We start from the raw sequence: 27449 nt of genomic DNA, 5'->3' as shown, positions 1-27449 counted from the left end.
TTGAGGTATAATTGGCCGAGGCACATCCCCTGTGGAGAAGGGAACTGCATGCCTGGAGAGGCTAGCAAAGAGACTGCTGGAGGGACATGGCAATCCCTGGCTTGAGGGGGGGCAAATTCATACTGCATGCCCTTCCCATTTCTGCACTTAATATCTTATTATACTGCTATCCTGTTTTGGATATCTATGCCTACCTACTTCTTGTGTAGTTGAGAGCAATTAAGTATGTGAGTGTATACCAAAACGAATTAATTCCTGAGACTTAATTACAAAGAGAATATTCTACAGTACTAAAATTGTTGGTCAGCAAACAAAGTAAAACAACATAATTGCTTTAAAATTACATACTTGATGGATGTTTTACATATCGTTCTATATAATAATAGATAAAAACTGCACCCTTTTTCATTCTGTTCTTTTCCTGAGAAAACATATTTTTTTCCGTATTATATAACTTAAAATGGAAGGTACTGGAACAGTTCAATTAATACTGTTCTTTTAAACAACAGATAACCCAAGTACAAGCCCTATATGAGTTTTTATTAATAAAATTATCTTCACAGTAGGTCAGGTCTTTTTACTTAAGCTTACTGTATTTTGCTTGTCAATCATACCTTGGAAAACAACAGTGTTACAGGGAAATTATGGTGAAACAATTATTTTTTCTTCCATATTTATCAAACAAATTTACTTACAGGCAGTACTTCATCAAATAAGCTCCATCAATATTAACCATATAAATATATTTTGAAAATCAAGGCAAACAGAGCACACAGCAGTCTACAATTAGTCTGAATTACCTTTGTCTTTTCACCAATAACATTTCTCTCCAGTTCAGCTATTTTTCTGTTTAGATGATCCAATATTTCCTTCTCTTTCAGCAGTTCTGTTGTTTCAGATTTCTGTTCCCCATCCAAAAGGGCACATTCCATATCCAACTAGGAACACAAAACATCTTTCAGAAGCAGTCCAGATTCAGAAAAAATCTTGATACACATTATTTTCAGGGGGAAGGGAAATGAGTTGGTGATTATTCACAAGAGAGAAATATTTTTTAAAAAGGAGAAGGAAAAAATAATCCCATAAATTTTTCTGTCAGAAAAGTTAAAAAGAGGTCACAAATTTGAGAAAAAGTAAAATTGCAACATAAAATTGCAAAATAAAGTCCAAACCAACTTTAGCTCGAGGATTCTTTTTTCCAAAACTTTTGTTTTCTATCTCTTCTCTGTGCTTCCTCCTGTTATGATTCTGTCTCTGTGCCCAGGCTCCATAGGAAACCCTCCTGGAACAGCTGTTTCTTTCCTGTTGCTGATAATTGGAGCAGGCACAACCCAAATGCCTGGCCAGCTCAGTTTGCAACTGCGAGATTCCAGAAGTCAGGAGGATGCCAACATACCCTTGCCACTTTAAAGCCAAGGAGGTTTGAAAGGAAGTTGTCTCACTTCCTTTCTCCTTAAACAGTCACATAAGATAGCACCATAAAACTCCCAAGTGACACAAGGTATTTAGATCAACTGAGTGACCATTAAACAAGCAAGATTGTTCTGATTCCACTTAGGAGTGTAATGGTTACAGCTGGGAAAGGCTAACCTAAGCATCATATCCATCCCCCAGCTGGGGAAAAGTACCCTTCATAATAGGAGACTAGCAGGTTTGTGATTCTGCTGAAAAAGCACAGAATATGAAGGCTGCCCACGTCCATGACTTCCCTATGTACTTGCTGAACCCATCAGACTTACACTGTGTAGACACAAGTAAACAGGCAAGACATTTAAACCCACAACATATTTCATACCTCTCTTGAGGATTCATCCATCTGGTCATTTAAATCTTTGATCTTCTGCTCAAGTTCTTCCAAGTTATTTAGTATTACTATGCGCTCCTCCTCCAGTCGACCAAGCTCCTGCCTTCTCTGCTCTTCACTGGTGCATTCTGGTATCTGCAGTTGCACATCACAAGAGGTTGATGAGAAAAGGAGGTAAACACTGTCTTTTCTATCCCCTTTCATAGAATTTTCATTTGAGACAAGTATGGCACTGTCGGTTTTGAACTCATTACATATTTCCTATCAACTATATTGCTATTTCTATATTTAGGAAGAGTACAAGAGAAACAAACATGATACTTTACTTCCAGGCATTGGAAGTAAATACTGTACTTAACAGTAAGCACTGTTCATTCTAAATGAATTACTAAAACTTAACCTTTGAGAATGCTTTACATGCTGTGCCATTTAGTTTGTGAAAATACAATTTCTCCCTTATAAAAATAACACAGGCAGATGAAGATCATTTTTATGTAAATTTCAGCTGTTTGTTTAATAGAGGCCAGGAGGCAGAATAGGACATTTTTGTAACCAGCCATTAAGATGGGCAGCTTCTGTAAAATAAGGACAAAAAGTTGGCTCCACCTCCCCAGGTAGCACTGAGAAAACAGTGCCCTTAACATTCCTCTTTTCATTACCATTTCCTTACTAGATACCTGTGTCAAGAATTGAACGAGATTATGAAGAAAATACCTGTGATCTTACACCAGCAAACACTAGATCAAACAGTACTGAGTTGGAAATCCATTCTTCATGTTCACCTGGCCCCAGGGGTTTGCAATCCACTTCCTCTGTGAAGGCTGCTGGCTCATTGTCCCCAGCCAGGATTAGAGGTGGGCTGTGTGCAGAGCTTACAGTCACCTCTTGGCCACACAGCCTTGCTTAAAGAGGCCCAGCTCAGCTACTGAATGGCTATTCTGAGAGCAGGCATTTCATCCTGAACAAATCTGAGCTCAATATTTTAAAACAATGAGCTGCACTTCATTAATGCAGTTGCTTGCTGCTGCTTTTCTTAGGGCTTAACAGAACTCCCTTTACAATGAATGAATGAATGGTATTCCTTGATTTAGCAATGGTAATCCTGGCAGGAAAGCCTCTTTTTGTCCGGTCTCCTGTTTGGATAATGCTGACACAACATCTTTGATTTCAACTGCCTAATAAGGATTTAAAGTAGTGTCTCTGACTTGTATGAAGAAAGCAACAAATGGGAAAGAAATGCAAGACTACAGCAACTAGTAAGTGAAATGTCCTACTACCTTTTCAACATGGAATGACCAAGTCAAGCCATAATAGCATGTTTCTGTTCAACACAATTTCACACAAGAAGACTCACAAGACACAACAAGACTCACAAGACTCACAAGACACACAAGCAGACAGATTTCCATAGGGATAACCCTTTGGAAGTGAAAATATTTTTCTATCACACCTCTCTTTCTACACACACACTTTTATTGAGTATCAAGTAGTAAATCTAGCATGGGTTAAATACAATTCACCTTAGGCATATAAACATGCTGAGGATCACACAGTGTGTAAATAACAGTAAATGGAAGAGACAAAGTATTTTGAAGGTGTGAACTTGTTAAACAGAAACCTGCTTTTATGGCTTTGCTTGGTCTCATTATACTCCCTATTTCCAACTCTTGAATGCAGTTATTTAACACACTGCCTGCCACTGGGATTTGCTGCACTACTGCTCTGGCACAGCCTGGAGGAGGCTGCTGCTGCACAGAGATGGTTAGGAATGCTGTTAGCTCCTTTTTTAAAGGACAATTTCCTTTCAGTCATGATACAGCACTACGAAGCACACAGGAAAGGGGTGCAGCTTATTAAAGCAGGAGTTGGGCTGTAGGGGCACGAGGCTTGCTGCCACCATGTCATCCCCAAGAGACAGCAGCTGATCTGGCAAGTGGCTCAAATCCAACCCTGGGAAAGGAGACAGGAGAGAATTCAGCTCAGGCAACTCCTCTTCACCTCCCATGTGAGTGTGAGAAAACATACTTCTCTTACAAGAGCCTCAGGTTGGGGAGAAAACAGCAGAGCTTCCCTTCTCAGCACCATCTCAGCATGGTGCTAAGCAGAGTTCCAGAAACCTTCTTTATTTACGTAGCTATAATTGTTCAAGCAACTCCTTCTCCCTTGGAAAATCTTAAAACTCTTCCTGAACTGTACATCCCATTAAATAAAAAAACAACTTCCAGTACCATTAGGTTCCACAAGATATGAAATAATCACTTGACAGCTGCTGGTACATTTTGCTGTCTCTATTTTATACATTTGATAGTTTATAAAACTGTATGAGTTCTGAGATTAATTCTCATACCTACGCCAGCCTAATCGTGGCGCCTGCCAGGTGCAGCCAACTCCTAGAGGAGGATTTCAAGCAGCAAAGCCTGGTTTACAATGTCTCCTACAGAGCATTACCTTTGGTGTGATGCTTAGGTAGGATGACTCGGTGGCGTCCTTCAGGAAGGTGGGAGCAGCAAAAGGCGGAGGCTTGGTGCTCTCATTGAAGTGCTCTTCAGCCCTCAGCCCTCGGGAGGGCAGGTAAGCAGCAGTGCCACGGCTGTGGCTGCTCAGCTCCGAGAAATCCGAGTCGCTGGCGGATGATTTCAAGTGGCTTCTGAACCTCGTTTCCAGATTCATCTGGGAGTCTTCGAACACGGAATCCTCATCGGAGAGCTGAAGTTTTTCGAGTTCTTTGTTAATTTTTTGAACATCAGCAACTGTAGTAGCTGCAGCAGGGTCGCTGTCAGATTTGGAGTATTCTGCACACAGATTGAGGATTGTCTCAAGCCGCTGTCGTTCCTAGTTCAAAAAAAGATAATAGCGCTGAGTGTCACATGTGAGCTAAAGTAAAGATGAAGTTAAAATTAGTTTGCTGGGCTTTTTTGGTTTGTTTGGGTTGGTGTTTTATTTGTTTGTTTACTTTGGGCTTGTTCTTTTTTTTGTTTTTAGAGTGAAGGATTAAAGTCCATGTAAAGTCTATCTACCACTTAGAGGTAATAAACAGATATACATAAATAAATTACAGTGCAAGATGAAGAATCAAAATTAATGTGGAATAAGAATTTAAGAATATTAAAACTTTCTACATTGGAAAGATAAATAAATGTTAGGACATCTTATTTAACTAGCTATTAGTTTCTGTGAAATGTAGTTTTGAATTTTTTATTGAGGTTTTTGTCTCCACACCCCTTATGCATGTACACACATCCAGTGATCTCACTGCATAAATCACTAATTGTTCCACTTCACACTTATGCTATATTCCTACCAAACTGCAAAATATTGCAGAGATTTTCCATGAACTCACCCATTCCTGACTTTTTTGGATTTTCCATTTTGCTAACTGTGATTCCTCCTTTTGAAATTAGTCCACATTTTAAAAAACATGGTTTTAGGAGCACTAACAGAAAAAAGAGTCATCACATCTAAAACACGACTTCTGTCAAATGCACAGAGGTGGAGGAAATATTTATTTACCATTTTACTCAAATTCCCTACAGATTCATACCAACATTTCAAACTTGAAACTCTGAGTAGCTGTGCCATTTTGACTTGATGTGCTTCAAGTTGCTATAAACATTTAATTCCTGAAGGATTTCTAGATCTTCACAGTACTTTTTATCAACTGTTAGCAAGCTATTTTTGTTTTATTTTGCTGTATGCATAACTTCTGTAAGTAACTTCTGTTTCAGATGATTTTTTTTTACGTTTTCATTTTTAAGAGGTAAAGCATCTATGTAGTTTCATGTTACTTTTGTTAAAGAAAAGAAAATTAAATAAAAAATTGCTTACCATAAGCCTATTGAAAATTTTGCTGGAAAAAAGACCACTGTGAGAGTTCCATGCTTGGCATTAACAACTTCATTAATGATCTCATTTCTGATTTCTGTGAAATCCTTTTACTTTTAGTAGTATTCAAAAAGAAAGCAAAAAACCCAACATCCTCAGCCTCCTTCCCCAGGAACCACTACAGACACTCCAAGCTCTACCTGGCATTACATTTACAGAGAGGATTTGCACAGCAGTTACTTCTGACAGCCCTAACACCTCCTTATGCCCAACACCAAGCGATAATAAGGATCAAGCCAAATAGGGCAGGCAATGCACTGCCTCAGCTTTCCCTGCAGCAGCCACTGAACTGTATGAAAATTTAATGCTGGTTACAAGCACCCAGCTTTCTATACAGCTACTGAGAGATTACCTGGCTGTACACGTGCACATCACCCAAGCCCTGTTTTTGAGCTGGAGGACCCACCTGAACCCACCCCTTTCCAAGCACTACCCAAACAAGAGAGCGTTGTGACAGAGCAATTTTGCCTTTGGGTAGCTTATTCCCAGGCTTCCACTGCAGGTTTCCTTGGAATCCTCCTGTGATGAGATGAGCCGCTGAAATAACGGAGCCTGGGGCAGCAACTGCAAACTTCTGTTTTCCATGAAATAGGTCAAGCAGATTCTGCAGACATCCTTCAACCCCAAATGGTCGACATAATTATAACTCCCCAAAGCTTTCTTCCCTCCAGGCAACCACTGCCAGACCCTAAGCCTCTTCCCTTACCCTTCCAACGCTGCTATCCTCCCTCTTACTAAGTCTTTTGGCCACGCAACTCAATTCCTAAAGCCCTGTGCAAATGCTGGCTGGGACAGCTGGTAATTATGCAGCTCTGCCTGTTGTGACGGCATCGGGCCTGTCGTAATGGGTACAGATGGGACACATGGACATCAGGACACGAGGTCCCGTCCCTCCCTGCAACAACAGGCTGATCGGGTAACCCTATGCCAAGCTTCCATCCCCTGGGTAATAATAGGAAACGACAAATTTCAAAGCATGGCAGCTGCTTGTTCCAGCCTAAGTGCTCAGGTGAGGGGCTCTTGCTGCAAACCTGCCCTTTGCTGAGCAGTCAGGAAAAAAAGGGTTTCTTTGCTTCCCCCTCAAGTCTCGGATGCTCAGAAAAAGCTTAAAAATTGCAGGAAAACCAGTCTTCAAAAAATTCCTGATGAGGTTTCGGACACGTTACAGAAATACTGATATCTCTCACTTCTATTTTGACATGTGCTGAGAGGCTTATGGACAGGAAGCTCTGTGGTTATTTTATACACTCTATTCACATCATTTCATCTCAGCCAGCTCATTCAAGCTCCAGCACACCTGCATTTAACTCTTTCCAGCATAAATTTCTCAGTGAAGCAGCAAGCTAGGAAAGCACCCTTGCAACGAAAAGCACAAGACGAGTAACACATGGAAAATCCAGTCAATAATTTTGCAAGAAATACCATACAAGTTATTTGTGACACTGAACACAGCAGAGGAAAAAAAAAAAAAGGTATGTCAAAAGCAGGAAATGGATTTAAAATTGGTTCTGGTGGGATCTGTTGAATCACACCTTATAAGCCTGTCAGCGTGTTTCCCCATAAAATGTCCTTTCTAACGAATTAAAACCTCTCTGTGTATTTTCTGTAGTTCTCTTCCCCGCTACAAAAAGGGCTAACAGGTCTTGTGCAGTTTCTGTCTGAGCAATTTCACTACTCCTGGCTTTGAGAAAGCTACACATCAGCTATGGCTGGCTGCAAATTTAAGTGCTGAAGAACAAGGGTGGGATAAGCAGATAGTAACCCTCTTCTGCTCTTGATTATCCGTGATATTAAGAGACATCCCTGGAACACTGTAAAAAAACTTTTTCAAAATAGCAGAGATAAATAGCCCACTTTTTTAACAGCAACCATGTGGCAATTCCTGGATTTGTTCATCTCCTGCATATCACATTTGTGAGTTTTACAAATGCATAGAGGTAATTCTATATCTAGATATCAAGGTAAGCCTTGGTTAACTAGCTGTGGCAAACAGGAAGCTTTGCAGGTCACTGCCATTAGGATCTGGATAACCTCAAATTTCATTAAAAATACATGTGCAGTCTATTCCTTGTGACGAAGACTAACATGAATTATGGCTAGTCCATGCAGCCAGGTTCCCTTTGCCTGAAGAAGAGGCTGTTGCACTTTTCAGCTGCCAAAGAACAGCACTTTTTCACTGTTGTTCAGACAGACAAACTACTGCCTTCTCAGCAAAAGCTGGAAGCAGCAGCTAGTCAAAAAAGATTGGGGGGGAAAGAAGCAGAGAGACTGGGGAAGAGAGATGCAGAAAGCCCCCAAACTTACTTTCTTACAGTACATTCACTACCTCATGGACAAGAGACAGGAGAAGCCTTTCTCTTTCTTTCCTACATTTCTACGGAGCTTATTCACAAGGTAAACTTGAACGGGACTGAGAGCTGTTTGCCAACTGTTCTTTCCCTTCCCTCCAGTTTGCACCAGTTTCTCACTCCAGCCTTGTTTATTTTCTCGTTGCCAGTCCTTGTTTTGCTCTGGTTAGTGCTTCAGCTCCGAGGTTCCCACCAGCAGCACAGCTCTCAGAAGCAGCACCTGTATTTCGTGTCCCTCAGAGGCACCTTTGGCAGCAGAGGCACGGCACAGAGAAGCTGTGGAGACACCAGCCCAGGTCACAGCAGAGGACCAGTGCCTCGACCTTTCCTTCTCAGGAGAAATGGACTGTAAAAGCAGGAGAGAGCAGTGGCACAGAGCAAACACAGCCTGCAGGGAGGAGATGAGCAGATGACTTTCTGAGAATTAGCTCCTGTACCTGAGGCAAGTTGGGCTCCTGAGGGAATGCCACTGGCTGCCAGAATTACAGTGTTATTCAACCCTTTAGTCCCTCGAGTACCTATGCAGAGGCTCCTTTTCAAACCACACTGAGGGCAGGAGCTGAATACCAGAGTTCCAGTGCAGTACTTTAGTTCTCTAAATGAAAATAGGTATCGCATAATTGATTTCTTCCTGGACCATACTGTTAATTTGCATAACATAAATAGCTGCAAAAATTATGTGCATGTAATCCAGATTTTGCCTTATTAAAGACTTCACAGAAATGTTCTACAACACTATTGAAACTGAATGTTACTGGAAAATTACGGAGTCATCAATATTAGTTATATTCTGCAGGAGTTTTTATCCTATTGTACAGCACTTGTTAAATTACAAAACTAAATGATAAGTAGCTATTCTGTAACACTAAAGAGATTGTCAAATACTAGTGGTGGGAAAAATTGCCTTGAAGCTAGAATTTGTCTGCTTGTCTGGGGTTCCTTTAAGAGCTAAGCACAATTTTACATGCAGCTTGGGTACTTTTTAAAGGGTAAGTAAAAAGACACAGTGCCAATATAAACTTATAAAACATGTATATGAGGTTTTCCACAAGTTGTATGAAGATTTACATAAGCTCTATTAACCATTATTTTAAAGCAGTACCATCTTAAAAACTCCAAAATATTTTCACTTCGTTTTCCCCACACATAAGCACATCTTACTAAACTGCAAGCCATCCATGCAAACCAGGCACAGGGATATTCTGTATTATCCCCTACCTCTGAATAAACTAATGAAATTCAGCACTCTTCTGACTGTGACAAAGTGGACTATGGAATAAGCCCCTTGAATTTTATTACTGCCATTCGAGCATTGATAAATTGAAATCTCTCCCAGTACAAATCCTGGATCTAGTAAAACTTCATTAACAAGCGTATGTTTACAGATCCCTACAGACAGCTGGGCTATGGAAGGCATCACGAACTTACTGCACAAGTAATTTTTAGGTACCTACCACCACCTAGAGGAAATACACTGTACTGCTTAAAACCCAGCACTAAAAACTTTAGTGCTATTTAAACGAGCAGCTATCAAAGAAAACAGATGGCCCTTAGTATCTACCCAGCTATATTGCCTGTGCTGTTCCACTCCCAACCACCCCAAGGGCTGAAGAGAAAGGCCCCCTTTCAATTCCAGCAGCTACCACAGTTGGGCTTTCATCTCAGATAGGAAAATAAGAGGGAGATTTCCTCTTTAAATAATTTTTTTAAAAATCAATAGCTAAACTGAATTGCATTGAACATTATCAGATCACAGTGATAACTTTTCTCCTTGTTTATAAGGCTCCTGGGCTAGTGTCAGCAACAGCTATTCTGACTTGTACTTGTGTACAGCCTGTATAAACATCCCCGTGCCAGGATGCAATGTCCGGTCAGCTGGGCTGGAGAGGAAGCAGAAGCAGATTGTGACCCTGCTGCCTGTGCCAGCAGCAGCCCTGTGCTGCCCCACCTGCTCCCTCAGCCCATCAGCCCCAGCACCAACACCAGAGCCATGGCAGCAATGAGAATGACAGCTCCTCCTGCTCTTCCAGTCACAGAGCAACAGGCTGGCAAAGCAGAAGTGACACCAGTCTGCAGCTAGTTTGTGTGAACTCAGGCACAGAGAGCAGATCTAAAGAAACACATACAGAGAAACACCAAATCCTGCACAAGTTCATATGTGTTTTTCTATTTGGTGCACAGGCACAAATTAAAACTTGGACTTTTAAATAATTTTTTAAAAGAACAAAACGGGTTATTTTCATTATTTGTACTTTTTTTTAAAGCTCTGGTTATCTCTTTGGGCAATGACAGAAGATAATTTGTTTTCATATGCAGGCTGCAGCAGCAGCTCTAAATACAAATTTCCAGAGGAGCCTCTGACAGAAGCAAACTAAGCTCAAGTAAAACTCATAGAGTAATTTATATGGAAAAGAAAAAGTAAACAAGTAAAAGTAAACAGAAGAGTTCAAGGGCAGATACTAGGTCAGACTGCAATAAGTGCATAGATTTTACTACCAAAAAAATTCCTCAAGTGAGTATCAGCTATCAAACAGAACATGCTCAAGCGACCCTGTGCCAGCAGAATAACTGCAGGGGCAGTGCTGGTGCAAGGAAATATACTCTCCACTTTTTATCTGGGCCACAGAGCACTCTAGCCCTCTAAAAAAGGGTTATTTTTCTGATGGAGTTATTTGAGTAGTCCTACACTGTTCTTCTACCTACTGTGCTTCAAAAACCCAGTATGGAAAAGCCTGACACTCGTGCACAGAGAGACTACATTTCCCCTGCCATTTACCTACCAGCCACTCAATCTGAGCTTTTACACAGCACTGAAAGCTCAGAGCACATAGTTTTGATATCCATGACTGCTTCTTTAGTTGGGATTTTATTCACACCTCCCCTCACCCCGTAAAAGAGAGAGACCTGAGCCGACGTGGATGCTTTGCCCATGTCAGTACATAGGGGCAAACAAAACTGTTTTTTGGAAGCTCTGGCTGGATATATCAAGACCCTGTTTGGACAGATCCTTGACTATCCTTTGGACAGGGATCCACACAGAAGGACAAAATGAAACAAAACCAGAACAGGACAGGCCCTAATCTACAAAGAACTGACATGTGGCTTTTTTTATATATATATTTCTACTTCTCAGAGATCTAGAAACCTGTTTATGCCATTTTTCAGACTCTCAAACCACTGGAAGGAGGCACTACCCTCTAGCAAACAGGAAATAAAGGTATGGAGTAGTGTCTTGAGTATAAGATAAACTCAAGCAGGAGGAAATTCCTTCATGTTCAAATTATATGCAACACACAAAACGTTGTTGTTTTGGTTTTTTTTAACTGGAAAAACAGTAAGCAATTTCTCTTTTTAAAGAATTGGGACTTGAAGGAAGTATTATTCACCAAGAGCAAATATTGAGGGGTGGAAAGGAGGAAATGTAGCCATTTCATCCAAATATAAAACCAGAACAATTATCTGCATTACTGAATACTGAAACAACCCAGTACCTTTCATCCCTCACCACAAATAATAGTTAAAAAAAAAAAAGGCCGTTCTCTTTGAAATACAAATACATTGCTTTTATGACTGATTATCTCAGGTTTTACAGCATTATTGCCTGGAAAACCTTCTGATAAGAAGCAAAGAAGCAATCACCACTCTGCACACACAGCACACCAGGACTAGGGAGAAGATAACTGAAAGGAGCACAGGAATGGCAGGACAGAGGCAGCAAGAAGAGGGAGAAACAACATTTCTGCTCATGTTTCCCACAACCTTTTTCCTAAAGCCACCCATCTACTTCCACTCACAGCCCTGGGGAGCTCAGTCCCAGCTTCTGAGAAGCTGCAGCTTCAAGGGGAACCAGCAGAGGTTTTGGGGAGCAAAGAAGGGCAGGGGTGCACATATCTTGACACTCATGGAGTGGGGAGCCCCTCTCCACACCTGAGCCTCAACACTACAGCCCTGGCTTCAGGCAGGCAAAGATGAACATTTTCATATCTTACAAACAACAGTGTGTATCTTATACAGTGATCAGGGGATTTAGGGGGTAAAGGCAGATTCCTGTCAGCATAACAGGCTCCTCACCCCCTTGTATCAAGGACACAGGTGAGGTGGGGTCGGGGAGGCATCTGACTGGGTTGCAATTCTTTAGCCTGAACCTGCTCACTCACCTGATTTGAGATGGGAACAGTGGCCCTGCACAGGCACCAGGTCATTGCTAGTGGGCATGGACAGGCACCCTCTTCTCCCAAATTCCCACTGCCCCTGCATCCATCCACCCCATGGCTTTTCACCCCCCAGCCTGCCTGAGAAGTGAATTCTCCTGCAGGCTTGCTGTGTGTATGCAAACTAGACAGGTTTAAGAGTATCCTATTGCCATTTTGCTCAAATTCATAAGGTGTGAATTAAGCACACAAATGTAAAGTTAACGTCTCAGATTTAAACTCAGGAATACTAACTGGCCCATCTAATGACCTCTGTTTCTGTGTGGATGATAAAATATAAATGCATGTTAATTGGGTCAGAGACTCCCAAAGCCACTTGGAAAACCTTTCTGAAGAACTGCTTTGTGTTCTTCCAGAGATAGTTTCAATATGAAACTGTTTCAAACATCTCTGTAGGTTCTGAAGACCTTTTTACTTTTCCTACCCAAAAGTTGTTTCAATAACACCTAAATTACATTTTACTACCTAGACAATCCCAAGCTGAGGAGTATTCTCTGCTTTACATTGACTGAGACAAAGAGAGAAATCATCCCCCTCTGCTGCTCTCCATTTTGGTAGGGGGAGAAGCAAAAGAGGCCTGTATTTTAATGAACATGCTCAGAAGATGAAAACTAAGCAGAAAAAGCTCTGCTGATGGCTGTTTATCCCACACCAATGTATACCTGACTCCGCAGCGCACGTGGCTGAGCAGTTTACAGTAGAATCTCTTGTTCTTTGCCAACTTACCACAAAATAATGCCATCATGTAAACCAAAATGTCCTGGATGCCTGCAGTGTAATTTGTGGGTTTTATGTATTTAGACATTTTAACAGAGCCCTCAGGATAACTGAACACAATTTACATGAGTTCCAACATTTTTTCAGGATGGTTGAATGGTACTGCCTATCCAAGCAGCAGTCTGTGTAAGCATTAGCTTCTTGGACTGCAATAATAAACAAGGCATCTGGAGCAAGCCACATTGAATTTCAAAACAGAGCAGCTTACTCTTTGCTGTACCTTCCTGATGGCTAGACCTGGGATGGTTATTCTGCAAATGCTAAATGCCACAGATAACTAAGGGGAAGAGAAAATATTACCAGCCGTTCCATCTCCTGCTCCCGGAGTCGCTCTTCCCTCTGCCTCCTGTGATAGTCCATGAGGTCTTCTCTTCCCGAAATCGAGCTGATGCTGTTCTTCCGCTCTCGCATGGATGTTTGCAGAGAATTTGGCGTCTGTCTGTAACTCTCCAGATCTGGGTCATCAAGTTCCATGGAACTGGTGGAAAGGTTTCTTCGGATAGAGAACGACCTGTCAAAATCCACTGGGGAGAAAGAACTACTGGGACTTGTTCCTGAAAGTCCAAGTCTATCAAAATCATCAGGGAGATATGGGGGAGAAGGTGCTAAAAGCATTTTTTTAGCAATTCGAGGGCTTGCAGGAATGCTAAGAGTTGAACTGACATAGGGATTACTCCCAGAGACAGAGTTTGCATGAGGTGAAACCCCTGAGCTGCAAGAAGAAAAATTCAGGTAATTATCAGCATCAAAAGCATTCTGAGGTAGATCTTTTTCTCCAAGTTTTTTCCTTTTAGTATTACCCAGAGAGCTTCTGGGGGGCAAACTTAATGGCACCAGCTGGTTTTCTGTTGATTTATGAAGTCTGGGTAGGGAACGACTGTACATTCCCATATGACTTAGAGATCCACCAGAGTATTTCCTAGGCCGTGAACCCAGAGTTTCCATCATCACATCCTTGTACTTAACTGGCTTCATGTGAAGGGCCAGGCTGTTCTCAGCATTCATCCTCCTGCCTTGCTTTGGGCTAGAGGGCATGCTGGCTGCCCCTGAACTGCTGCCAGGTGAAAGCACCAGCTCATTCCCCGAGCTTCCATTCCACATAGTCAGAAGAGAGCCCGAGATCTTCCTTGACTCCAGCATTCCTGGGCAGTAGATGTTGTCATAAGATTTGTTTCTCTGACTGTACTTGGAGTAGTGAAACTTATCCATGTGTCCAAGAGATTTTTCATTTTCTCTGCTGGCATGAATATCAAAATCTGTCCTGCCAGAACTATACCCGCTGAGGGATGGAGAAGTGCCTGATATGGAACCCAAATGCTTTACAGAGATGCTTTTATCTGGAAGATATAGGCTTTCACACGGGAACTGCTTGCCTCCTTGAATTTTGTTAATAGAGTGTGTATTTTTAACACTGGAGGAAGGATTAGGTTTAATTGGCATAGGTTGTGAAAGGGTTAAATAAGAGCCAGCATAGTCCCCATTTGTTTTAAATTTAAGAGTTGATGAATATTTCTTCGTGTTGAGGTTTTCCATAATATCCTGGAGACCATTTTCAAGGGAGTTTGCCACAGAACCCTTTCCCAAACTAGAATTTTGTAATTCCATCTGTTTTTGTGAGTGGCTATAGTCTGCCATAATCTTACTGGAATCTGTAAAGAAGACGAAACAACAAAAAAAATTTAGCACGTAAGTAATCTCTTGCATGTGCATGCCTGCAAAATAACTTGAAAAGAACAATTTTAGCAATAATCACTGTGCTAGTAATAAATGTCTCAGATCAGTACGCAAAGGAGGAGATACACAATTTTCCCATGTGTTTCTGCAAAAGATGAGAGACTGAAAAAGAAGGGGTAGAGGCACAAAACCAAATTCATACCAAAATCAGCAACACAGTTGGAAAGAGGCTAGACTCTTTCTTTGCTGTCTTATCCATTGCAGGAGCGTGTGGCTCAGCCTTTATAATCCTGAGCCTCTTAAGATATCCACAAAGTAAGGAAGAATTACTGTCCTGGTGTTTTACAGCTGAGGAACTGAGGTACAGGGAGAATATGCAAAGCAGACAGCAGAGTAAAGAATGCAGCTCAGGTGTCCCAGGGCCAAAGACACAAGACACTGCTCTGGATCAGTTCCTCCTTTAATCTGTGCAGCTAGTGCATCTGAGTCCCAGTGCACTAGTGAGCTCAATTTAAAGCTCAGTGGGAGTTTGTCACCTTTCTGCTTACTTTGTGGATGGTCCTGCAAACTTAATGGGAAAGTACAAAACCAAGACACATTTACCAAGGTGTTTCAGCTCATTGCTCAAAAAATAGGAAGCTTAACTACATCTGCAAAGAGAACTTTGGTTAAAAGATAACCTTAAGGAAGTAGAATGCTAGGCTGCGTTACTTCATCCAAAACAACAAAGCCACATGACTGTTAAAAATACTTATGGGGGTGAAGGTTACAGATCCTAATGATTCTTCAGAAATCTAATTTATACTCAGGAACAGAGTACAGACCGAAAAAGCCTTTGCTGTGGTGGATGTTCTTGTTCAACAATGTGTCAAGCTCTAGCCTACAGTTCTGAGCTCCACTTTGCCAAAAGCAAAGAAAGGAATTCAGCTCCTGACAGTGCCAGTTACTGCAGGAGATAAACAGGACCCCCACTTAGACCTCAGCTGATGTAGAAATGACACCATTAACATTTACAGTAGCTCCTGGGATGGGCTAGTCTATGCTTTGAACTAATAAAGCACTCCTGAGTGTCAGTTCCTGCAGTGCCAGCAAATGTTGCTTCTGAAAATAAGGGTCACATCTGGGATTTACTCGTGGCTCAGTCACATTCCACCTGTGACTTCAGCCTCCTCGTGGGAAACTGTATTTCAGCTTGTCACTTGGTGGGAAAACCTAATGTGTAAAGTGCCCTTAAAAAATCCTTGGAGGCAATATTTTAGTCCTCTCCCAAGTACTGCTTCAGGCAAATATATGAACCAAGAGACAGAATTTGTCCCACACCAGAGCTCATATGACCTGGTTTCACTGAGGTTCATTAAGTTCAGATCTTGTGAGGGTCTCCTTGATTATTAAGGAAAAAAAAGTAAGCTTAAGAACAAAGGTAATCATCATTATTAATGGAGTTGAAGAGGCAGATGATAAAAGAAGTCAGCATTAGGGAACACGAACACAAAAATCAAAGTAAAATAAAACACCTTGCCCATGGTGGACCTGGCTGAGCAGCTGTTAATTACAAGCTCTGGTAGTGGCCAAAAACATTAACTTCCACCTTTCAAAACTAAACCTCAAGTCTACCACTACACAGAATTTAATATTTCTATGCTGGCTGTAATTATGGGATTTATATTATAATTTTAACACACTTGTTATGATGATACAACTATCTAAGTAGCCTTTGAATCAGTGAGTTCACAGAGTTCTCCATCAGACCATCACCACTTTGAGCAGTGAAACAGCAGTTTCTTACATTTTGATATTTTACTTGACATTTTTTAGCTATTTTCATAAATTTTGATAGCAGCAATGATGAAGTTCAGATGAACAAAAGGATGAATGTGACCCAAATTCAAAAGAACTCTTGTCAGGACAAGACAACATCATCGGGAAGAATCAAGCATTCATCATATTAGTGGTGTTTTAAGGAAGAAGAGTAAGATGTAGAAGTTATTTAAGAGCCCAGATATAAAGCACAATGTATATGCCTTCTATACTTAGCCTTCTATTGTGGAACAGACCCTTATTTCCATCTCAGTCTCTCTTTCTTCTTCCATCTTCTAAAGCTCTCTTGAAATTGAAATCTAATCTCGTATGAAAATTTTACTGTCCGAACCTTAACTTGTACACAGCTAAGTTAAAATATTTTTGCATCAATTTCACTGGCTCCTCTATAAATAGCTTGGCAGACACATTAATGGGACATTAATAATTGTTCATTACTCCCTTGCAACAGCAGTAGGGCACATTTAATCCTACAAAGACTGGATGCTTTTGCCAAAAAACAAGTTAGCTCATGGAAACTTTCATGCCTGTTCGCCACAGCAGTGAAGGGTTCATTGTACTTGAAATCCAAACAAGTACAGTAAGAAAAGGTCATGATACCTTCATGTAGCCACTCCAGTTCATCTTTTCTCTACTATCCCTTATGCCAGTTCTTCTGCATTTTTGTTTCCAGCACTACAGTGCCTGCAATCGTACAGTTAAATCCCAACTGGATGACAACAACACACGTTTGAATAAACCATAGCTGCTCCCCACCAACCAGATCTTGTTTGTTTTGTTTATTTTTAGGGTAATGTTTGAGCAGAAACTTTATGAATATGCCAGGATGTGTTAAACATCCTGGCTGATGCTGTCTTTGCATGCAGCTATAGACACTGAGGATGGGAGCTTTGGCTCGTGACGTGCCCTGAACCCATCCTGCATCCAGGTCAGCCCCAGCTTTCATACTCAGCACAAGGGTCCTCTGTTTAACAAAGTATTTGCTGCCTGGAGCTACAGAAGGAAATTCTTCCTTTCTTCAAAAAAAATTTTATTCCTTCCCCCATTCCTTTCCTTCCTTTCCTGAGTTGTTTAGCTGGGGGTCACTGATATCTATTCCAGACAGGCATTAAACTGATGGGGGAGGGTTGGCTGTCTGCAGCATATCCAGCTGTGGCCTTGTTCTGCCTGGTAAATGGAGTTAGACATGGAATAAGAACAGAGCGCTGATCTTATCCATGCGTCAGGAGAATTAAAGGGACAAAATCAATTAGAAATTCTGAAAGATCTCAGTACATTACAAACAAACTTCATTTTAATTGATTACCTGATCCAACATTCTGGAAGGAGGAGAGGTTATTTCTGTTTGGCATCATATTTGTCTTCTACAGGATGGTTAAAATGACACTAATTTGAGTGAACCACATAAATGTTGACCTGCAAATAAAGTTTAAAAAAAAAAAGAAAAAAAACCACACTGTGTTAAGAAGTGTATTCAGGGAACATTTTTAGGTGCATAATATAGAACACAACTGGCTTTTCTTATGGTAAAATTTCCAGGGACAACTAAAAAAGAAATATGTTAAAAGGTTATTTGCAAAGAACACTCCATGTTTAATGTGGAGACTATGAAAAAAAACGCCAAACCTGTCTGTAGTTGGTTTATCAGTTTAAAAGTACACATCATTTGTTTTCACAATCAGCCATTATCTATAATCCTGACTCTCTCAGGCAGTTACTAGTCACAGCTCCTGCGTTTTGTCTGTGATCCTGTTGCTTCCTTAAGGAGTCACTAACAAGGTTGCACTTGGCTGCCGAAGGCTTTATTTTGAAAGTCCATAGCCCAGTTTTAGCCCACGCAACACCAGCATCCTGCAATCATGAATAAACTTATGCAAAACCAGGCACGTGATCCAAAACACAGAAAATGTTTTGGCATGAATGATTTCTGAGTTTCCAAAGAAGGCAGACTAGGAACGCAAAGGGATTCTTGAATGTTTATTTAAGAACGAATTAAAAATTGATATGGCTACGAGAGAGACTTGGCGTAAAAGAAATGCCAAAATTAAATCCCACTAAAAACTAAAATTAAATCTAAATCCAAACAGAAGACCTCTCATGAGTTGCTCTGTTAAAAGATTTATTTATTTTTTTAGACACATCTGTTTTTAAAAGATTGACAAAAAATTTTTAAAAATTGCATCAAGTGACAAAATTAATGGCGACCATCTGTAGGTCCTCTGGGCTTAGCTCTGGACAAGCAAATACGAACGTGTCAGAAAAACAAGTGAAGAATGGAGACAGACGTCTGGGGCTGTCTAGAGACAAGCCACCTATTTAATTAACTGCAGTCATCCCAGCCCCAAGGTTCCAGGTCTCTGGTGCACAGACTTTCCGTGCCATGCTTTTTCATGTTATTCTCCTGGGAGCACAGCCCTGGGAGAAGGGAGCAGGCTGCTGATCCTTGCAGAAGGAGGCTCTGTCACTCTGACCTCTGGCTTCTGCCTCACCTGCTCCCCACAGGCTGCTCTCCCAAGGGTGGCCAAGCCCTGTTTTTTCACTCTGTTCCCGCAGGAATCCCCCTGTGCTAGCCTCACTTTGCAATGCATTTTCTTCTTCTGTAGAGGTCATTTCTCAGTCCTAAGGAAAGAGTTCCAGCCCCACCGGGCACTTTCTGCCCCTCACAGCAGGATGGGGCTTCCTCCAAGATGAGATGATGTTCCCTGAAAGCAACACTCCTGTCCAAGGACCCAGGGCAGGGAAGGAGACCCCCAGGTGTGCTGCAGCTCCTGAAGGGACTCACCCACATGTCCAGCCTCTCCAGCACAACAGGATTGAAATTCTCCCGAGCAGATGATGGGAAACAACCTGGGCAGCAGAGAGCTTTTCAACCCAATTTTTATCCTCAACAGGTTTTTTTATTGACATGAAACTTTTACCATCCTTTTTACCTCATTTGGTCTTCCAACCCATGGACAGACGCCTTCCCTAATTCCTTCCAGCTTGCCTCAGATCCTTCAGACTCAAAACCTGCATGGCATGCCAGGCACCCAACTTTGCTGGAGTGGGGCTGGGGACTGCCCAGGGAGCCTGGCAGAGCTGCAGCCCCAGGCAGCTGACCCCAGCAGGAGTGACAGCAGCTCTCCCACTTGTCTGCAGACCAAACGCTGAAGGGCCAGGACACAAATCCAGTTAATACTGCAACTGGTTCACACCTTGGCATATTGCTTGTGTCATCTCTATTAAAAATACTGCCCTTTGTGCCCAGAGGTGCCCACAAAAGAACCAAAAATTTAACTTTTCAAGCCATGTGTAACTTGACAAAGGAAACTAATGACACTCAACATTTCACACTGGTCTGCAACAATGATGTCACTGTATTGTTGAAGAGAAGAACGAAACTTGGACAACTTGGAGCTAGAAGACAGAACAAAAGGTTGGTTAAAAAGAAAGGAAGATTCAGCACATTTCATGTGTCTCTAACATTGCTGCATTACGGTTAAGATCACCAGAAACCCATCCTTTCCATCTCATGAGATGACAGCTACTTAATCAATGTGACAAACATTAAAGAGAGCACAGCTGAAAGGAAAGGGTTTCTGTGCAATTAAAAATTCAATCTTTGATTCAATTTGGCGGATACCTGGGTTTGCTAATAACCTTTTTTAAGGTTAAATATTTATATGGTTTCATTCAGTTCAGGTTTGAGAGCTCATTACACATGTCTCTTCCTAGAGGATGAGAGAGCAGAGAAGCTATCACTTAGTAATAATTGGATTTGAGGGAGGAAGAACTTTCTAAAAACTGTACACTGTGAGCAAATACAAGAAACAATGAATTAATGAGCTAAGATAACAAACAGCTCTAAATCCACAGTATATCTGCTCTCATGAAATCGTATTCTTTCAGATGAGGTATAACAGGGCCTCCAGCAAGGCTGACTCTCGTTACAGAGCACATGCCACGCTCTGTCTTGTCTGGAACGAAGCAAAATGATTCCATCTGGGATTTATAAAGTCATCTGAAGTGAATATATACAGCATTACCAATCACGCTTCATCTCTACAGCGCCCAAGCCAAATTAAGTTTTGTTTCACTAACGACCAGAAGAAACAGTGATTCACAACTCAGGCAACGAGTCAAACAAAGGATTCCAGTTTTAAGATATTACAACACTGGGTGGCTTTACAGTAAGAATTTCTTTCCCTTGTGCAGTGGCTTAACCCCAGCTGGCAACTCAGCCCCCCCAGTTGCTTGCTCACTTCCCTCCCAGAATGGGGGAAAGAATCATAAAAGAGGGAAAATTTGTGGATTAAGTTAATGACAGTTTAATGGATAAAGCAAAAGTCACGCACAAAGCAAAGCAAAGTAAGGAATAAAAGCCCCAGGAAAGCAGGGTCCCATCACTCTGAATGTTCTACCCTTTTTTCTTTCTTCTCCCAGCTTTATACACTGATTATGATGCCATATGATGTGGGATATCCCTTGGGTCAGCTTGTCCCAGCTGTGTCCCCTCCCAACTTCTCGTGCCCCCCCAGCCTTCTCACTGGCATGGTGTAAGAAGGTGAACAGTCCTTGACTCAACAGAAACTACTTAGCAACAACTGAAAATGTCAGTGTGTTATCAGCATTATTCTCACACTAAACCCAAAACACAATGCTGTAACAGCTACCAGGAAGAAATCAACTGTATCCCAGCCAAAACCAGGACACTTTACTGTAGGAGCCAAAAGCTGCAGCTCAGTGAAGCCACAGGTACACTACCTGTGTACACAGCACTACCCAGCATTTCATCCATAGATTTAGGGTGATGTTTTCCCAGCACATAAGCTTCTCACCTCTTCCTTTACTTCTGCCAGGGCTGGTACCCACCTCCCTCTGGCACAGCCTGCTCTGGCACCCACTTTGCTCTTTTGCTACCAATCAAGTGGGTTGCAGTGCCTCAGGCATTGCTAAGGGGCTTCTCTGACTGAAAATAAACAGCCAGTTTTAAACAAAACTCTCAAACTTGGCCATCTAACTTTTTAAGGCTTTTCTGGTCTTCATTGTTTTTTCATTTTCAGTTTCTCGCTGAACATTAACAGTGGCTCCCTGCAGCTCCTGGCACCTCTACTATCTCTGACATTTCTCTTCAGAAACTCCTACAGCAGTGTATTGTGACTCCTGGAAAACAGATGAAACCCCGAGTGATGGAGGGTGAGGACAAAAGCCCATCATTGGCAGCGTCTGCACATCATTAGAGTTTCATTTGTTCTGCAACAAGATCTTCAAATGATTAGTGTCTGTTTCAACTATTCCAGTGAAACACACACTGTTTTGGAAACAAGAAAATCTCTTGAATTTTCACACCCTGAACAAAATTTGGTGAATGAGTGCTGATGGCTTCAGTGCCTGGAGATTTCATTTTCCCACAGTTTAGCATGCCTACGTGCATAAACAGACTGTTCCTTTACCAACCTGATTTACCTTTTTCCTGCATAATCTGAGGACAATGCACTTTCTCCTGATTAAATCAAACCTGTTTTTATTCCTGACTTACTCTGCTTATTTACAAACTAAAGTCTTGATAGGCTCAATCTGATTGGCAAAGTAAAACTCACTCGAATCTACTGTTTACCTCCAAAACACTTCGGTGTAAATCCATCTTTCCCCAAGCTCACTGTCAAACTAAAGCAATATAGTCACAGAAAGGCATCTCCATAATTTGGTGGAGATTCTGTACCTATGAATGGACACATCCCTAAGAGAGAGCAAAGCCATCTCAGTCAAAAAATGGACAACTCAGCAAGGCTGTGATCTAAAGGTTGCCTTAAGTATCCTTCTTCATTTCCTCCTCCTCCTCCCCCACAACATCATACCCTAGACCCCAAGGTACAGCTAATTTCCTGCCAGCATAGCCCTGAAATCTGCTCAGTGCCTGTCTTTTTGAGATATAAATCCTGCAACACATAGGTCCCTGCATGCAAGTGAGCACAAGGTCTGGTTACAGGCAAAGGGTGTTTTAGTTCCAAAAACCCACAGCTTGGCACCTTCAGCAACACTTAATAAATTAAAAATCAAGTATCTGTGAATCAGATTTGACTAAGCTACTCCCTTGCAATCCTGCAGGTTTCCGATGTGGAAAAGGGAGTGGCAGAGGAAGCCGCTCTTATGGCTTACCTCTTCCTCTGAGAAATTACCACACTGGATGTTGGAGAAGGAGAAATAAAACAGTGCAACACAAAACACCCTAAATAACATTACCCCCTTGTAAACCACATATATTTTACTGTAATAACCCACCCGACTACTTGCAAAATTGCACTTAAATATGACATTTTTAATTACTTTGTCTTACTGTTAAAATATTATTCTCTCCTGTTTGATAAGGACTGATGTTGTAGGCATTGTCACAGCAATTGCTCTTTCCAGTAGACAGACGTAATCATTTTAATCAGGTCACGACAACTGACAATTTTAAATGCGCATCAAAAATGCAAATATTCATTACCATGTAAATACTACAGTTGGGTGACTACAAACTGAGGGTGAGCCATTGATGTAAGAGACACAAATAAAAATGCCAGGGAAAATGTTGAAGCTTTATAACTTTTGTGCCATAACAGCTACTCTTACCTGAAACTGTTAATTCTTTTCTGCTCAAACAAAAACCACTGACAGCTAGAAACATACTAGAAGACATTTCTGTTAAAACAATGAAGTCCTTTCATCATGCAGAAAACCAGGGCTGGCAGAGGACAAGCCAAACTCCAGTCATGCTCATCTTTTCTATTTTGGTACCTTTCTGGTAGTTAAGCTCAAGAGTCAGTTATCTGACCCAATGACTGATTCATCTCATGACAGTAGTGACAAACTCCCTGGTATCATTCTGACACTCTTTCATTAACTCCTTTCCTATTGAAAATTTGAGTATGCTCAAAAGATTTGCAAACTGAAACTTTAAAATTTCACACAGAGATGGCAAATAGAAAGCTCTGCTGGTGGGCTGTGACTGCTTACTGTGCAGACTAAGAAAACCCAAAGCAAACAACATAGTTTTTCTGGTGTAGAAATAAATACACATAAATACTCTAGACCAATATAATTCTCACTCCTGAAGCCCAAGACATGCAGACTTTCTTCATCTAAAATTTCAGGAAGGGGATTGAGTGCAAAACAATTATGTATCCAAATTTGTATCCTACAGGAGCAGAAATTCTCACTGTACAAGAGCAGAAGGGCCTTAAAGAGAAGTTTCTCTGTTAGCATCCTACTTGACATGACAAACTTGCCCTGAGGACACTCCTGACAAATTCAATGAGAGCCTGTTGTAAGGCCCAGAAAATCTAAGCAGATAGAAAAACTAATCAGAACAGATTCAAAGATCATCCACTCTTTTTTTTTTCTTCTTGGATGTCCTTACCATTTCCCCCCATCTATTCTATTTTCCCACTCTCAGACAACCTTTGCCCACGATCTGCCTTCCTCTGTGCTGATTTCTTTCACTGCCACTTTGTGCCTGTCACTTTCTTCTGTTAATCAGTTCTCTCCAGGGCCCACTTACTCTGACAGTTTCTGTGTCTCTTGTTTCACTCATCCATTTCTCCTCAATTTGTCTCCTTCCCGGGATGCTTGCCCCATATTTCCAAACATCCCCTCTAGTTCTTCAACGCTTCTTCATTTCCCAGCACTCACTCTCAGGGCAGCCAGCATGCCCCCCAGACTAAATGCTTCTCATCACACTTGCCTGGCAAACCACACCATGACAGTGACAGCTCAAGTGGCACCCGCCGTGACTGCTGTGCTACCAAGCCATGGCTCTGCCTGCCCCAACACAGGGCAGCAATTAACAGCAGGTCCCAGGACTGCGTTCCCTCAGGCAAGGAACAGAGGTTTGATACCCACAGTTACATCATTTACTATAATAAAGGAAGTTGAAATGGTTCACTTAAAAACTGTCTCCACCTGCATGAGATCTGAGTATGAAAAAACCCCAAACTTGGTCGTATTTACACAGCTCACTCTACACTGCAGTCTCTAGAGGACCTTCTTTCTACAGGGGAAAACTCCCCTTGGATTGCTGTGGCATCTTGGATGTGCTCCATCAGTCTAAAACAAATCCTAAATGAACAGCACCTGTTCAAAACATCCAGAACATTGTTTTATAGCAGCTTGTTTAATTCAACGGGAAACACTGTTTGCCTTGCTGGCAGTTACCATACACCAGAATTAACCACTCATTTTAACAAATTAAAATGGAAATAATACACTACATGTGCAGTGATCACAGCATTAATTCCTTCACTTGCCTGCACCCACTTTGATTATTTCAGCTTTTCTCTGGATCTTCAAGTGGCAAAGACAAAAAAGATTTTCCCATTTAAACATCTTCAGTCCTTCTGATTCAACTCCAGCCTAAGATGGATCTGCAATCTTTCGGTCACCCCATCTCCACTTCCTATCTAAACCCAAAATACTTCAAACTTTTCATGATGGGCTTTGTTCCTTCTCAGCAATAGTCAACTGATGTCTTTGACTGCTTCCAAGGAGCTGGTTGATAATTGTATCTGATAAGCATAGACAGCAGCTGATATGGAAAAAAATGACTACTCTTCCTGTCCTGGCTGATGGCAAAGATTTCCATTTCCTCAGTAAATACAGGGACACACTAATGAGTCCATTTAGCATTTGTCAAAATGGAAGCAAAATAAATTGCTGGTGTAGAAAAGGAACTGTGTGAAATGAACTATATAGAAGTGGTAGGGCGTTACTACTTGACAGCCCTGAAGGTGTCTCTTTCTCTGAACCCTCTTAGTTCAGACTACCCCTCCTCGTGACAGCAAAGGTAGGCATTCTCCCATCTTCTGATCACTTAATCTCCTTTCTTTCCTACGTTGCTGCCTTCTGCTGTGGGAAAGAATCCTCATCCTTTGCAATTCCATTCTATCATGCCTTACTTTCTCCCATCTCTCATCTTTTCCCATGTTAGTAATTTATCTTTGAGAACATTATCCACGAGAATATAGAGAAAGCAAAAATTAAAAAGTTCACTAAACATGAAAACTTGCCAAAAAAGGCTGTTCTTGTGTGCCTCTTCCCCCAAAAGAGAGGGAAGGTGTGGCACAAAAATGACAAATTCACCATGTTCTGACTGGCAGCATGTTCACCCAGATGCCCTGGAGATGCAGACACACAGGATTTGGGCACGTGTAGAGTCAAGGCACAGAGACAAGATGACAGGTCGACAAGATGAGCATTTGGGGGAAAAGGAACTGGTGACAAAAGCCATGTGTGTGAGATCAAGCAAACCCTCAGCGGCAGGAGCAGAAAGCCCATCTCTTGAGTCTTTATGTAAGCTCAGACAGTCTATTTACACTTCTGCACACGGGTAAATTCCTCAGGCAGCTTTGGGGCAGGAGGAGAAGGAGCGGGCAGTGCAGTTTCCAGCCCGTTCCTCCCTTTGCTCGTGGGCAGCAGGTATCTTCCGAGCAAGCTCTGCTCTCCAGGCTGAACGCACCACGGAACGCGGGGCTCCGGGCGCCGACGGATCCTACCCCGGCTGCTGACTAGGCTACACGGAGGGGGACTTAGGAGCTCTAAATCTGTCGGGAGAGACCGAGACCCTAGCCCCGATTTCCGTCCGCAAGCCGCTCCGCCAGAACGCCGGGCTGCTGCTGCTGCTGAACTCCGGCGATGCCGAGCCGGCATCCAGCGGCGGCTGAGCGCCGGGAATCATCCCCGCCGGGCACGGCAGCCCTCGCACAGCCGCAGGAGCCTTTACAAGCCACCAGCCGAACAAAGGAACGCGGACAAAGAGCCTTGTCCCACGGCTTCCCCTCCATCAGGTAGATTATTGACGATGGAAAACCAAACCAAGGAAAGCCAAGCCCCGCCGTTCCTCCCTCGCCTCCTCGGACCTCGGACGGATGCACCCGCCGCCCCCCGGGGCAGAGGCTTTGTTCGCCGGCGGGGACGCGGCGGAACCGGGGGGAACACCCGGACAAAGAGGGAGAAGCGGCTGGTGACGGGAGGGATACGGAGGGAGCCCCGTCCCTTTCGGCTGCGGGGTGTCTGCCGAGCCGGGCACAGGGGGCACCCCGCCGCCCCCACCCGTCAGACGTGCGAAGGGGCCGGAGGCGGGGGAGGGGAGGGGGGCTGGTGGTGGCACAAACTCCCCTAAAAGTAGCCCAAAAAACGGGGAAGGCTGCGAGCCGCTGAGCCGGCGTCAGCCCGGGCTCTGCGTGCCCGGGAGGGACCCTCTTCCCATCCCCGAGGGGCTCCACCGCCTCTTCCCATCCCCGCGGCCCGGGACGGCTTCCCCCACCCCGCGGGACAGCGCTTCCCCCGCACTCACCGCCGCTCCCGCCGCCGCGCCCCGCGCATCCCGGTCCTCGCCGCCCGCCCGGCTCCGGAGCGCCGCCGCCCCCGGGAGCCGCCCCCCGCCGCAGCGCCCGCCCCCCGGCGGGGCCGGGGCACCCCCGCGGGCGGAATGGTTCGCTCCCTTCAGGCCGGGGTCGCGCGAGCGGGGCAGGCGAAGGGCAGCGGGGATGGGGGGGAAAGGAGGGAGAGGGGGCTGGACGGGCGAAAACGGGGAAACGGGCGCGGGGATATCCCCGGAGGGGCCGCCGCGGAGCTCATCGCGATCCATAAATATGAGTCGCCAAGCAATTTCCTGCCCGCGAGATTAGCTGAGCAAACAGGGCGGCGCTGGTAGGGCGCGGGCCCCGTTTTCCGTGCCTGGGGCTGGGGCTGCGCTTTACCTGCGCCCGCCCTCCACCTCATCCTCCTCATCCCTGGGGCAGCCGTGTGGCAGAGGGGGCTGCGCTCCGCCCTGCCTACCCCGGAGCAGAGCCGGGTTGCCTCCGTGCCCTGGTTGGGGCGTCCCTGCCACTCACCCAGCCAGGGGTCACACTGTCCTGCTGCCTGCCTGAGGTGTCCTGGGATCCAGGATTTTCTCTTACCTGAGAAAAATACACC

General features: G+C 43.2%; 1 protein-coding gene across 8 annotated transcripts in view; it reads right to left on the bottom strand.

Annotated features, from left to right (window-relative positions):
• The window catches only part of PHLDB2 (pleckstrin homology like domain family B member 2), a 65539-nt gene extending 38392 nt beyond the window's left edge, over window positions 1-27147 (bottom strand). For 3 of the 8 annotated variants that reach the window (XM_085073200.1, XM_085073214.1, XM_085073204.1), the window contains exons 1-6: window positions 26827-27144; window positions 17821-17930; window positions 13323-14671; window positions 4253-4636; window positions 1796-1939; window positions 801-938 (exon numbers count right to left, since the gene is read on the bottom strand). In XM_085073200.1, the coding sequence (XP_084929326.1) occupies window positions 801-938; window positions 1796-1939; window positions 4253-4636; window positions 13323-14671; window positions 17821-17869 (2064 nt within the window). In that variant the 5' untranslated portion in view covers window positions 17870-17930; window positions 26827-27144. Of the gene's footprint in view, window positions 1-800; window positions 939-1795; window positions 1940-4252; window positions 4637-13322; window positions 14672-17820; window positions 17931-26826 lie in introns of all 8 variants that reach the window. The other 5 variants (XM_085073176.1, XM_085073195.1, XM_085073185.1 and 2 more) reach the window with 4 other exon arrangements.
• Window positions 27148-27449: the final 302 nt, after the last annotated feature.

Source organism: Lichenostomus cassidix, chromosome 1 (assembly GCF_008360975.1).
Source record: "Lichenostomus cassidix isolate B80296 chromosome 1, HeHo_3.0, whole genome shotgun sequence".
NCBI lineage: Eukaryota > Metazoa > Chordata > Aves > Passeriformes > Meliphagidae > Lichenostomus > Lichenostomus cassidix.
This window is presented reverse-complemented; position numbering and strand designations above follow the sequence as displayed.